This window comes from Saccopteryx bilineata, chromosome 10 (genome assembly GCF_036850765.1).
Source record: "Saccopteryx bilineata isolate mSacBil1 chromosome 10, mSacBil1_pri_phased_curated, whole genome shotgun sequence".
Taxonomy (NCBI): Eukaryota; Metazoa; Chordata; class Mammalia; order Chiroptera; family Emballonuridae; genus Saccopteryx; species Saccopteryx bilineata.
This window is the reverse complement of record NC_089499.1, coordinates 9,669,216-9,684,164: the sequence shown is the minus strand read 5'-3', so window position 1 is coordinate 9,684,164 and position 14,949 is coordinate 9,669,216. Positions and strand designations below refer to the sequence as shown.

Below are 14,949 nucleotides of genomic sequence, written 5' to 3'. Positions count from 1 at the left end.
AATGTAACAGAAGTAACAGAACAATCCCTCACAGGGCACATTGGTAATCAACTGTCTGCAGGGTTTGTGCTGTGAATTATTTTCCTGAAGCGGTGAAGGGTTTGCTGAGAACCACCCAAACCCTCCTGTTGTCTCTTCCCTCCTGTAATCACAGACACACGTCATGTTAGAGACCCACAACGAGGCTGGACCACAGTCTGCAGCAAATGGACACATCTGCTTGTATAATGTGTTAACATACGGTATGTCTAAATCCCTCTGGGACTGTGGCCAACCCAAGACACGGACTTTAACCCCACATTGAATCGAACGGCGCTGGTTGGAGGGATGGTTTCAAAGAGGGCCACAGAGGTAATGAAAGCTGTGTGATGGCAGACCGGAAAGGTGGGCATTGCAGAGTTAAACAAATGTAAATCAGTTTTTGGCCACTGTAAATAATTTACGATGATATACGCTAAAATGCCACAGGGCTAATTTAAATCACATGACCATTTACTGAAATGTTAAAAAGATTCATTTTGTCAGACCTTGAAGTCACTGACGATCACAGGGACCGACGGGGAAGAATGAAGGGCAGATGAGGAAACCCGCCTGTCTGTCCGCCTGGGGACATGCGCAGAACGGTGGGCCGTGTTTCTCCTTTCCCACCTGCTAACGGTTAGCAGTTACTGCATTTCTAATTTCTTTAGTGTTCTCTAGAGTGCTGGGGTTTAATGGTCTCACCTTGACATCAGAGATTAAATAGTTGCTCAAGGACTTCTGATAAAAAGCAGGGAGATAGTTAAATAAGAAAAGATTACCTGTTGTATAATTCCATTTATATCAAGTTCAAGATACAACCAATCTACGCTGGTATGAGTGAACCTCTGGGGCCAGGTATTCACTAGGGAGGGGTAAGAGGAAGACTTCTGGGGCACTAGAATGATACACACAAATATACTTGTGTATATAGATGCACATATATATGTCTTAACATATGTAAAATTTATCAAGGTGTACTCCCATATGTGCCTTGACTGAGTAAGCCCAGGGTTTTGAACTGGCGACCTCAGCGTTCCAGGTCGACACTTGATCCACTGTACCACCACAGGTCAAGCCGAAACAAATTTTAAAACTCAGAAAAATTATTGCTAACTATTTGAAACTTTCTCTGATGAGAAAGTCCCTCCGGGTAGGCGCCAAACCCACCGAGTGGGTCTCTGCGCCTGCGCAGTGCTGGGCATGGCGTCTCCTGACAAACCATTCGAAGTCTTTGCCCTTCAGAATGAGGCTCTGGCAGAGTCTTGTGGTTCTTGCTACAACAAACCGTTGTTTGCTCAGCTCTGAAGACGGAGGAAAAAGCCTGTTGGCTCCTGATTAAGTACATGGACCTTACCCGTGGTCTGAACCCCGATGCTGGGGCAGGAGCTCATGTCCAAGGGGCTGGCTGTGTCAAGACTGCCTCTAAGAACAGGGTTAGAGCCAGACACATTAGCACATTTACAAAGCAAGCCCTGGAACCGTAAGGTGTGCTTCATGTTTGTGTACAACGAGGCGAAGAAGGGAGGGTAAAAACATAAATTAATAGAGGAGGAGAACTCATCTTTCTATGACTCCTGAATAAGCCCTACAAACTTTTTCGTTTTATTTTTTAATTGTGATAAAGTATACATATGTCACCTTTGCCATGGTAACCATTTACGTGCGGTCCGTTGAGCACATTCACAATGCTGTGCGGCCGTCACCACCATTCATCTCCAGAACTTTGTCCACTTCCCAAATCGAAGCTGTCCCCACGACTAACTGCCCGCCCCCCAGCCCAGCCCCCCCAGCCCCTGGCCACCACTGTTCCCCTTTCCGCCCCCGTGAACCGGATTACTCTAGGAGCCTCGTATAAGTGGAATCATTCTGTATTTGTCCTTTTGTGTCTGGCTTATTTCATGTAGCATAATGTAGGTGTGCTTCGCTCTTAAACTTGAGAATTAATTGCTACTTGTTGATTTACATAACAGCCAAACATTAAGCTAAACTACACCCTCTCCAATTCACAATATAATAATCGCTTGGCAAGAAGAGGGAAGACGTTCTCCTTAAACCAAAACTGATGTCAATAACTAGAAAACTCAAAAAAGATGGCAAAAGGCGGTGAAAAATAATAAGGAGCATGTCTCCGAAAAGTGACGCTGTGGTCCAAGTGTCGCAGCCCGCTGGCTGTTAGCACCCAGAGACCTTTACTTTCCGTCCTTGGCCACAGGCTGAACAATGGGTTTGGCTTGGGGACAGGCGAGCTCAGCTACAGAGGGACGTTCTGACAGGACCGCATTCTTTGGTGATCAAGAACAATGTAGAAGAAAACTTTCTTACTTGTCTGAACATAAGCCATGAGCTGGCTAAACTAAATATAAGTTCAGTTTAAAACGAGCTCTTCCAGAAGCTTCCACCAGCCAGTCCCTTCCTAATTATTCATCATCTCTCAAAGGATAATGTGAGAGAGTCCAAGGTCAGGAGGTGGCAGGAAAATGTTCATCATTAAAACATCCGCCTTGGATTTGAGTTCAGCAGCAGCTTAGACAGTCCACTCATGGGAGGGGGGGGGGCGGAGGACAGGAGAGAAGGTTCTACTGAGACAGAGACCTGTTCTGGGACCCCTTGAGTATCGATCCCCGTCACTCAGCCCGAGGTGAGTGACACTCCCTGCTTCATGAGCACGTAGCTTCAGTCCTTCGCTGGGCCACCCTGGGCACGCCACCTTATCTAGACCACAGGTGCCTCCTCTGTAACATCTGGCCAAATACATGAGCTGTGTGGGGCTTCTGCAGGTATTGACACTAGACCATGTGTGTAACGCACAGAGGACGGGCCACCACCATTATCATCCCCACTGATGGGACAGAGTCGCCGAGCCTCTGAACCCTGTGGTAGGTAGGTAGGTGGCCCCAGTGACCCACATCTTATGGACTGCCATCCCCTGGAGTGTGGGAGGGACTGTGACTATGATGGATACCACTTGTGTGGCCCTGCTGCCTTTATCCTGATGGGCTGGATCAGTTGAGTCCTTAAAGGAGAGACTGGGCTTTGCCTGAAGAGATTCAAAACGTGCGAAAGGGGTTCGACATGAGGAGGATTCGCTGCAGCTGATTCTGAAGACGGAAAGGGCCACGGGGCAAGGAACACGAGGGCCCTCCAATTGCCAAGAGCAACCCTTACTGTCAGCCAGCAAGGAACGGAGGGCCTCGGACTTCCAACCGCACGGAACCGAGTTCTGCTACAACCGTGTGAGCTCAGGCGGGGGGACTCCAAGCTCTAGATAAGAAGGCAGCCTGGCCGGCATGTTGGTTTGAGCCTTGGGAGACTGAGCAGAGAACCCACTGGTGCCGTCGCTGGACTTTTGACCTACAGAACCGTGAGCTAATTAATGGGTGTTGTAAGTCACTAACTCGGTAACAACTTGGGACGCAGCAATAGGAAAGTCCTCCAGAACTTGTAACCAGATGGGGAACCAGTCAGGACCTGCGAAGCCACGCGGGGAAAGGTGTTTGGACAAGTCTGAGGTCCTGCCTGGCGCCCCCGCCGCCCCTCTGAGCTGAGTTACCGTTACGGGCGGGTTGTGCCAAGTGGGTGGCTTTTATGGCAGTAAACATGCACGAGGAGTTCTAACATTGTATTTACTATAAAACGTTAGTGTCGGATACTAGAATGTGACAGGGAGGGAGCTGGGTGAGTAGGTTAGGGAGAAGAGGACTCTTGGCTGAGAGAGCTCACGGCTGGCCACCTCACCTAGACCTGTGGGCAGCTCAGACGAGGGCCAGAGATCAGGGAGAGACCCAGTGGAAGCCTCGCCTCAAAACCCAAAGAATGCAGAAGTGTTAGGCCACAGAGGGGCTGGTCCAGGTTCAAGGTTGGAGGGAGGAGACATCTAGTAGGAGCGGTGGCAATAACTGACCAGCATCCATTTGTTCAGCATCTGCCACATGCTGAGTACTTTCTATATGTTAATTTTCTTCAGGTGAATTGTTCAAATTCACAGCTGAGATTCAGACCCAGGACTGCCTGACTCCAAAGCCCACACATCTGCTGCTATTCCGAGATGTCCAACCTCAAGGTCACAGGCTGCTGGGCAGCCTGGGCCCAAGTATTCACCCCAGCCCTGGCTACGGAGGGCCAGATGTGGAGGAGACTCGTATCAGCGAGTAGCATTTGACACCTCCAACACAGAGAAGTGTGCTGTTTCCTCTTCCTAACACCCACTCTGAATACCCATGCTGCCCTTTGCCTGGGTACAGACACCCCGGGATCACAGCCTTCACAAAGTGGCTGCAGAGAAGGGGGTGAAACTGGTTTTTGGGGAGCTGGTGCTTAAGTCTACTTGTTTCTTCACTGCGAAGACCCAACCTCTTGATCACTTAGGGCAGTGGTAGTGAACCTGGTCCCTACCGCCCACTAGTGGGCATTCCAGCTTTCATGGTGGGTGGTAGCGGAGCAACCAAAGTATAAATAAAAAGATAGATTTAACTATAGTAAGTTGTTTTATAAAGATTTATTTATTTAGCGAAAATCCGACATAAAGTACTTGGTAAGTAATTATTATTATATGCTTTAACTTGCTGTAACTCTGCTTTATAAATTTTATAAAGTAAAGTTACTTCCCTACTTTATAAATCACCATTACTGTGGAACCAGTGGGTGGTTAGAAAATTTTACTACTAACAGAGATACAAAAGTGGGCGGTAGGTATAAAAAGGTTGACTACCCCTGACTTAGGGGGACATGATTGGGGAGTGTGGGTGTGTCACCATCCCAGGAGCCAGGGCAGCCAACAGTTAATCTATCCTTCTGGTACACCTCCTGTTTCACGGACTAGGGATTAGTATCTTTTGTTATTATTGTTGTTTCCAGCAATCTTAAAGGGAGGGAGAGGTCTCAACCCACACAATGTGACATGGAGAATAATAAGTCTTTGAATGAAGTTCTCTCAATGACCTCAGGTCAGGTCAATAAAGTGATTCCTCTGTCCACCGAGGCAACCCGGGAAAAACAGTTCAGCAAAGAAAGGCTGGCAGTGGTAGAGCGTCGGCCTGGCGTGCAAAAGTCCTGGGTTCAATTCCCGGCCAGGGCACACAGGAGAAGCGCCCATCTGCTTCTCCACCCTTCCCCCTCTCCTTCCTCTCTGTCTCTCTCTTCCCCTCCCGCAGCCGAGGCTCCATTGGAGCAAAGATGGCCCAGGCGCTGAGGATGGCTCCTTGGCCTCTGCCCCAGGCACTAGAGTGGCTCTGGTCATGACAGAGTGACGCCCCAGAGGGGCAGAGCGTCGCCCCCTGGTGGGCGTGCCGGGTGGATCCCGGTCGGGCGCATGCGGGAGTCTGTCTGACTGTCTCTCTCCATTTCCAGCTTCAGAGAAATAAAATAAAAAATAAAAAATAAAAAAAAAGAAAGGCTGGATACTCCAGGAAATCTTTGGGGCACACAGACACAAGCTTTCCTCATCTCGTGGGACCAGGACAGCCCCCAGGAGGTGTCATGTCAATGAGGAGGGCCATTATGGAATCTGTTACATCAGAGGGTGGTTCTAGGTGTTATGTTAATAAAATCAACCATCCCAGAGCACCAAGATGCTACCTCATTCTTCCAAATGGCCACGTATTATCCCACGTACCACAGGGTGGATTGACCCAGGCTTCTAACAATGTTCAGGTTGTTCACACACACACACACACACACACACACACACACACACACACACACACACACACGCCAGGCCGCCAGGGAGGGCAAGGAGCAAAAGATGCTTATCTGGAGTTTCAAAGTGCCAGTGAGACACACCCTCCCATGCCCAGGGTTCCTGGCTGGAGCTCAGGTTGCCTTCCCAATGGCAGCGACCAACCACGGGGGCTGGAAGGTGTTATTTCCAGGGCTCACTGGCTTGTGGCGGGCTTCTGCAGGATGACCCCAGCACTGTTTACCATTTGAAAAATGTCTTCCGTGTTCTGACTTGTTGAGAACTCTCTCCTGACAGATTTAGCCCAAGGCTGAAGTGCCTGATCAGACAGTCAGCAGCTTCCAGGCCAGTTTGGCCATCTTTCTCCACCTTTAGTCAGCGGGGGATTAAAGGCCGGTCCCTGCCAGGCTCCACGGAAGACCCGGCCCCGGCTCCCCAGCCTGGCACTTGGCAGCCCTGTGTTGGTTTATGACCTCTGCTCACAGCAGAGCTGTGATCCTTCTCAGAAGCCCACTGGGGCATCTTTAAATTATTTCCTACACAGAATTGGACATGCATGCAAGTTATATAAAACTGGTCTGGTCAGTTTCTTGATAGCAGGAAGTGTGTGTGTGTGTGTAGCTCATTCACAAACAACTTCTGTTTTTCACTAACAGCCGACATACAACATTATATTAGTTTCAGGTGCATAAGGTAGACTGGCAAACAATTTTTTTTTAACAGAGACAGAGAGAGAGTCAGAGAGAGGGATAGACAGGGACAGACAGGAATGAAGAAATGAGAAGCATCAATCATTAGTTTTTCGTTGCGCTTTGCGACACCTTAGTTGTTCATTAATTGCTTTCTCACATGTGCCCTGACCGCGGGCCTTCAGCAGACCGAGTAACCCCTTGCTTGAGCCAGCGACCTTGGGTCCAAGCTGGTGAGCTTTTTGCTCAAGCTAGATGAGCCCGCGCTCAAGCTGGCGACCTCAAGATCTGGAACCTGGGTCCTTCCGCATCCCAGCCCGACACTCTATCCACTGCGCCACCGCCTGGTTAGGCTTGCAAACAATTTTAAAAAGCTTATTCTACCAGGGGTCTCCAAACTTTTTACACAGGGGGCCAGTTCACTGTCCCTCAGACCATTGGAGGGCTGCCAAATACAGTGGTCCTCTCACTGACCACCAATGAAAGAGGTGCCCCCTTCCAGAAGTGCAATGGGGGCTGGATAAATGGCCTCAGGGGGCCGCAGTTTGGGGACGCCTGTAATAACTGAGAAAATTTCTTGCAGTTATTAATCTAGCAGCTTTACTTCTAGAAACTCCCCCCCCAGATGTCTTCATCCATGCCCCAAATCGACTGCTTTGGGATAGTAACTGAAGCTCCACGCGTAGCAGAAGAAACCTAAGAACAAGCTGACTGGCTCTCAAGGCCAGCTGGTCACACAGACTCTGGCCTGGCAGGTCGGTCCAGGTTGTCCGCTGTTGAAAATCTCAGTGTTCTTCTTGGGCTGCACGCAAATCATCAAAGTAGTAACAACCCTTGTTAGCCAAGGGCTCTGTCCCAGGCCAGACGCCATGTTGAGTGAGTTACAGACCTTATTTCACTCGGACCTCCATGCCACTAACAGGTGCTGCCGTCCTAATTTGGTAACTAAGGACACTGATTCTTAGGAAGGCTAAGTAACTTGCCCATGTGACGAGTGAATAAGTGGTGAAGCCAGGATTTGAACCAAGCTTCGTCCAACTCAAAAGCTTGTCAGAATGAGGTTTTGAAGAGCCTCATTTGTAGAGCTAGAAGGTAACTGTCATCCCAGGGAGATCTCTGCCCCTCTTCCACCACCGGTTTCTAGCCAGGAGTCTGAGCCTGCTGGGATACGTGGTTTGAGGAACGAAGAACTGCAGCGGTGAGCAAGAATCCAGAAGCCAGCAGGGACTGAGAGGCGCTGGGTCGGTGCCTCACAGATGCTTCAAGGCGCAACTCCATGGGACTTATCAGCGGAGGTGGGGGTGGAGGTGAGGACCCCTCACCAAATGTTTCTGAGTTGTTCTCAGATTATACATGGCTTTAGCCAAACATCCTTGTCTGAAATACCATGAAGTCCCTGCCACCAGATCAGTAACAGAAGACAAGGGATCTGTTTGGATGAACCCGGCACGTGCCTGGACATACAGCATCACAGCCCAGCCCCAGCTGGACCACACAATTGTCAAGTGTTGCAGAAGCTTCTTCATGGCTCCAAGTGTTGTGTGATATCACACAAGGCCAGGTTTCATCAACTTTCCACATCCAAAGGCTCTGTGGTGTTTAAGTTGGGCTGTCGTCTTCGCTTTTGGGTCTGTCTACTTGGCCACTCCCTACTGCATGCCAGGGGCCAGCAGAGTCCCTACAGAACACAGGCACGTTCTGTGCAGCGAAGACCTCGGGTCCTGGGGTGAGGCAGACATGAACACGGAACGAATGGGATGTGGGTGGCCATGGAAACCACATGTCGAAGATGGTGAAGCCAGAAAGTGGAGGAGCCCAGATCCCTGCTTGGAGGAGATCCCCCGTTTGCGATCTACTGTAAGATGTAAACATCTATTGTGTTTGAGTCATCACACACATTTGGGTTAGTGTGTTACAGCAGCTTAAAGTGTGTTACGCCCTAACCATTAGACTCATCAATGTAAAAAGTCAGTAAGAACTAATTACTCATCAATGTAAACATGAGAAGCTACCAAAGCCCACGCCTGTCTTCAGTCTTCTTGATACAGCGCTCATGGCATTCTGATCACTTAACCAAAAGTAAACATTTGAAAGGAAATTCAAAATGTTTCCCTCACCTATGGTTAGTTTCAACAAGAAAGAATACAGGAAGCAGCAAACCACAGAGTGGGGTGGTTAAGAGCCGGCACTCGGAGTCGAGGCTGCCCAGACTCACAGACAGCACCAGCACGCACTAGCTGTGCCCCTGGGCAAGGTGCTTCACCCGTTACTCACTGTCCTCCATTTAGTCTTTGGAACTTTCTGTATGAACCCTTTGACCTGATAATTCCTCTTCCAAGAATTTCATTTACACTAAAACTCGTCCATATGCCCAACAAAGTCAATGGCAAGGATGGTCACTGAGGCTCTGTTTATGGTAACAATGGACTGCAAACAACCCATCAGTAAGGAGCTGCTTAAATAGGACTTGGTATTCCCACAAGAAAGACTATTACGCAGCTATCAAAAAGAATGTGGCAGCTCCATATGTTCTCATATGGAATGAGCACCAAGATGGATTGCTAAATGAAAAAACAAACAAACAGAAGGGGCACATAATATATAGTATATTTATACTACTGTTGGTATAAAGAAAGGAGGTATTGGCTCTAGCGGGTGGCACAGTGGACAAAGCATTGTCCCAATGCACCAAGGTCATAAGTCAATCTCTAATCAGGGCATCATGTACCAGTCCACAACTAAATGGAACAATTAAGTGGAACAACGATTTGATGCTTTTCTTTCTATGTCCCCTCCATTCCCCTCTACCTTCCTTTCATTCTCTCTCTCTCTACCTCTCAAATCAATGGAAAATTTACAACACAATAATAAACAAAACAAAAAAAAAGAAGGTATTCATAAACATCTACATGTGTAGATAGCTCGGAAGAAACCATGGCTCCTTCTGGGAGGAGGTCTGGGGTCAGAGGTCGCAGGGGATACACTTTTATCCTTGCACCATTTTGTACTATTTGAATTTTTGTTACTGTGTACAGGTAATTCTTTTTCTAAATACAGTTTTAAAACTGTCTTTTAAAATTTGAAACATATACACATCCCTAGAACAAATTTGAACACAGCACTCAGTAAATGTTGATTTAAAAAAATAAAAATGTCCTGAGTGCAGACACGGCCTCTAAGGCTAGCAAGCACTGTTTTCAGGAGTCCCACTGTGCAAAGGGGCAGGGGCACTGGTGTCAGACTCCCTGGGCTGCCACCTCAACTACACTACCTACCAGCTGGGTAGCCCTGGGCAGGTGACCTCAGCCTCTCTGTGCCTCTCCATGCAGGAAGGTTCCTAAGAGTACTCGCTTGAGGACAGAGAGCTTAATGACTACCAGGTCTACGCAAGGTCACCTTCCCAATTTACTTTTTCTCAGGAGAAAACAGCTTAGCCTTTATTATTCAGTAATTGTAGACCTGATGTTTCATGCTCCAAAGTTATTTTTGGCCAACATCTATTTAGGAAGGATATATTTATGTCTCCAAACACAACGCAACATTTTAAACAAAATGATGTGAAGAAGTGCGACTAACATCGCAAATACAACAGGTAGAGTGTCAGGATGAAGTGGAGGTGTCCTGAGAGTCTAACAACGGGGGTTCTATAAGTCAGCTCACGGAAAGTGACTGGGAAGAACCCTGTAAGGCAGTGTAAGCGGTTTGGCGATCTGGAAGTGATGTCTTCTGTAAAATGCTCAGAAAAGCACCTGTCACAGAGTAGATGTTCGCTGTGTCAGCTATGACAAGTAGTAGCTATGACAATTATTTTAAAACACTGGTGTACTGACTGCAAACCCAAGGCTGCATCGAGGTGAGGTGAGGGGGAGTCTTGGCTCTCCTTGCCTGGCTGGCTGGAATGTCACCAGCTGCCTAAGAGAAGGGGATGGGCTAATTACAAAGTTGTAGGAAGTGGTTTGAAATAACTTGATTGTGGGATAATTTTTATAATTTAGAATGAGAATTAAAGGGTGTGAACTTTTCTTAATCCCCCAGCGCTTTAGCTATGGGTCTTCTCTATTGGGGGTCTTGTCATCCCTCACTGCGCCACCCACCTTGACCTCAGTCACCGATCTTTCTGACCAGCACGCTCTGCACACTTCCCCTCCCCCCTCCCTACATCCAAGCCCGGTCAGCACTGCTGAGCACAGTTGTAGGTGAGGCTGGACTGTGAGCCACTCCTAAGGTACTTGAGTGTCCACTAACATTGTTCAGACCTTGCTCGCTGAACTAAGGGAAGGGAAATGCTTCTTTCATAGATGCTGGAGAAACAATGGTGACGGCCTGAAGATCGTGGGAAACGCATTCACACGCTGCTGGTGCCAATGTGCACCAGGACGACAGGATAGCTCCCCACGGGGCAGCACGGAAACAGGCACCCGAAGCCCTGACACTTTTATTTTTTTCTAGTCTTTAAAAAAAAAAAAAAAAAAAAAAATATATATATATATATATATATATATATATAGAGAGAGAGAGAGAGAGAGAGAGAGAGAGAGAGATCTATTCCTGCATGTGCCCTGATCGGGGATTGAACCGGCAACCTCTACACTTCAAGAGGATGCTCTAACCAACCAAGCTGCCAGGCCAGGGCTCTCTTCATCTCAGCAATTCTGTTTTCAGAATTTCAGCCAAACAAAATAGTCAAGAATGTGCAGAACAGTATAACCACAAGAACACATTCTTGACATATCAAAATGGGATAATCCAACTTATGCTATATTATGACCTTGACACAAAGGTAACAACGTGTCTTGTCTTTACAGAATCTGTGCTACATAATTTTTAATGCCTTTTCACTGAACAGACCTATCAGAATTGATGCAAGCAGTCCTCTATTGTTGGACGTGTTCTATCCCTTGTAGGAAAAATGAAAAGCAACCTAAATGTACAACAGAAAGGGAATGGTTAGAGCCATATAATGGGATGGTCCCATATTTGATTTTTAAACACACACACTCCCCCCACAAACACACAAACACACACAGACTGTGCACCAATATGACCAGAGTGATTTGCTCACAGAGGTTATATTTATTGCCAATGTTTATAAAATAACTATATATTACCTAAAACAGTTAAAATATTGTTTTCAACTCCCTCTGCATTGAAGCCTGGCAGAACCTCTTGAAGAGTTTTGGGGTAGGCCCTGGCCGGTTGGCTCAGTGGTAGAGCGTTGGCCTGGCATGTGGAAGTCCCGGGTTTGATTCCTGGTCAGGGCACACAGGAGAAGCGCCCATCTGCTTCTCCACCCTTCCCCTTCTCCTTTCTCTCTACCTCTCTCTTCCCCTCCCGCAGCCAAGGCTCCATTGGAGCAAAGTTGGCCCAGGCGCTGAAGATGGCTCCATGGCCTCCAACTCAGGTGCTAGAATGGCTCCAGTTGCAGCAGAGCAACGGCCCAGATGGGCGGCAGAGCATCGCCCCCTGGTGGGCATACCGGGTGGATCCCGGTCAGGTGCATGTGGGAGTCTGTCTGACTGCCTCTCCTATTCTCACTTCAGAAAAATACACACACACACACACCAATGAGTTTTAGGGGGTGGGGCAGGGTACAGTCATCACAGGTGATACTGCAGCATCTGACTCTAAGTCATGCAAACCTGTGGGGGTACAGGGGAGGGGGGACTCATCAGTCCTCCCAGCTACACATTCCAGACACTAGCTGGCAGCTCCTCATTTGCACAGCTCATTTGCACGTGAAGAGTGACAAGCACACGCCCAGGGTGAGGGCACACATCATTGGAGATCTGCTCACACTTCTGGCAAGAAACAATGGCGGCAAGAATGGGGTCACTGACCCAGACCCTGGTATCTAAGTGGTTCTTGGAAAGCCACTAAGCTGAGGTTGTAACAAGGCCATAACTGCAGCTAAACCAGCCCTTCACTCTTGGAAGTGGGGGAGCGGGTGGGAATACCAAACTCACACAAACGCACCACACCAAGAAGCAAATTTCCCTTTACTCTGCAGCTACACAGTGAGGCCAACTTCATTGTCCCTCTGCCGAGTCTTTGTTAAGAGTGCCACGGCTCTCTCTGTCTTTCTCTTTCCTTTCAGGACAGACTCCAGTAACTTCTCAAAGGCCCCCATGGGTGAGACCAAACCCGAGACTTGAGGCAAAGCAGATGTACTAGGTGACTATGCCAACCACGAAGGCATGGCCCTCAGTTCCGCCTGCAATGTGGCCTCACAGGGCCGGTTTCTGAGACCAGAGAAAGGATTTAAGAACATGAAATGGGAGTTCCTAGGCTTCCTTGTATTTACACACCAAACCATGGGGCACAGTTCCCACAGTAGAGAACTTACTGGGAAGAGGACTACACCCAAGCTCTGGGAGCCCAGGCGGCAGCCTCCCGGGGCCACGGGGAGAAATCAGATGGCAACAGAAGCCAGTTCAGGACCAGCTGTTGTTCTTGTCATTAGTAATGCCTTGATTAAACCGTATTCTTCTTACTGGATGACTTCTCAACTGTTATCACGGACAACCGGAAACATCTCAGACAATTCCCAGAATTTTAATTCAGCTCCCAAGTGGGCTGTGCACACATTTTTCTCACACATACATTCACACACATTTTCATTCGCTAAACTACTCTTTTCTTATTTTTATTTATTTATTTTTGCTTTGTAATCAGTATATTAAGGAGGCATTCATACATTAAAATTGTTCTTTTATTTTTAAACTGGTTTTTTTCTTCAAAGGAAATCTTGAAAACTCAGTCTTGAATTACGATAATTATGTTCACAATATTTTTTTAAAACTATGTCTTAAAATGTTCTAGCTCCTGGGCAGAAAAGGAACCAGGAAGTTTTCCAGTCTCGGATTTATAATGACAGCTGTTACCGAAACGCCCATGTTCTCTTCGCTGGCTCAGTTTTATTCCTGAATATAATTTGCCCTGATTTACTTACGTGCCAAATACTAACACCCTCTTAGGTTCAGCAAAGAGTAATCAAAGACCCCAAATCGCTTCCTGGACAGCTCTTTACAAAACACAAAACTTGTGCTAGGCTCAGGAAAGGCCTCAAATCAAGTTCTTACAAGAAACCAGGTTGACTGTTTCAACAGTTCCAGCGTCCGCGGGACACCTCCTCGCAGGCACCGGCAGCTCGGATCTGGTTGTCCCTCCCCCAACCGGAAAGACTCGAAATTCACGCACACAGCGGGGGCGCCGGATTCTGCCGACCCCCTTCTGTGGTCAAAGTCCACTACGCCCGGTGCGGGGAGCCGGGGACGGGAGGCGTGGTAGCCTCCGCGGTTTTCTCCCTGGCGCTTTCATTTTCTATTCCTGGTCCTGAACTTCAGCGAGCGAGCGTGAAGCGTGCGGAAACGGGACAAGGCGATCCGGTGGGTTATCCCAACACCCAGCCCCTGTTTCCTTGCACCTCTCCCTGACCCAGGAGAGGAGGTAGAAAGGGGCCAGAGAGAAGTTCCCTCCCCATGCGGGAGCCCCCGATAATCCAGGTAAACAGCCCCAGAGCGCGTGGCGCGCCACCACGGGCAGGTACCCGCGCTCGGCTTCCAGGCGCTTTTTCCTTTCCCGATCCGCGCCGGGCTGCTGCCCCGATCGCTGGGCTCCCAGCGCGGGGACACTCCCACGTGCCGCGGCTGGCGCCCAGGGCGAGGTCGCTCGGAATCTTGGAGGGCACGGCCGCCGTGCCCCCAGGCAGCGCGCCCCGGAATCGAGCGGTCTCGGGGACCCCGCGCCGTCTGTGCACCCCGACTGCTCTGCTCCCGCCCCAACTCTGTATCCTCCGGCCCCGCGCCTCTCTGTCCCTTCCCCGGCTGACGCCCACTTGCCGGCCACCGCGGCCACTCTGCGGCGCGCGCACTCGCAGCCCGGCACTCACCCACTCCTCCCGGCAGGTGCGCGGCTCCCAGCAGCAGGACCCCCAGCAGAGTGAGTGTGATCCCGCAGTTCAGGCCGGCCATGGCTGCCGGGCGCCTCGGCCTCGAAGAGGAAAGCGACTGTGGCCCCTGGTTCGGGGCGGCAGCCGCGGGCGCCGGAGCCTGGCACCGGCAGCGGGGCGCTCCTCCTCGGTTCTCTCACCTGCGCGCAGCGGGCCCGCCCAGGTTCCGCCCTGCGCCGCGGGAGCTCGAGCTGGCCGGACTTGTCCCCTCCCTTCTCCCCTCCTCCCCTTCCTGCTTCAGCACCTGCCTCTGCCCGCCCAGATGCTGGGACTTGTGGCCACCTTCCCGGTCTAGTCCTCCCTCTCAAGGCTGAGGGTGATCAGATCATTTCGTCTAAGGCATGGCGGTCGCTGTGGTGGCGCAGTGGATAAAGCATTGACCTGGAACACTGAGGTCTCCAGTTCGAATCCCTAGGCTTGCCCGGTCAAGGCACATACGGAGAGCAAACTACTATGAGTTGATGCTTCCTACTCTCTTCCCCTTTCTCTCTCTCCCCTCTGTTTAAAAAAAAAAAAAAAAGAGAGAAGCAGAAGGCATGGTGGTCACGCTTGGCGTGCTTTCCGGAGGAGAAGGCCACTGTGTTCCCCATTTTAAACGGGAATATTAGTGGGTCACC

General features: G+C 49.5%; 1 protein-coding gene across 1 annotated transcript in view; it reads right to left on the bottom strand.

Moving 5' to 3' along the window:
* Positions 1 to 14,496, bottom strand: part of CDCP1 (CUB domain containing protein 1) — a 46,275-nt gene extending 31,779 nt beyond the window's left edge. The window contains exon 1 of the mRNA XM_066244879.1: positions 14,273 to 14,496. Within this exon, the coding sequence (XP_066100976.1) occupies positions 14,273 to 14,354 (82 nt within the window). The 5' untranslated portion in view covers positions 14,355 to 14,496. The remainder of the gene's footprint in view (positions 1 to 14,272) is intronic.
* Between the last annotated feature and the right edge of the window lie 453 nt (positions 14,497 to 14,949).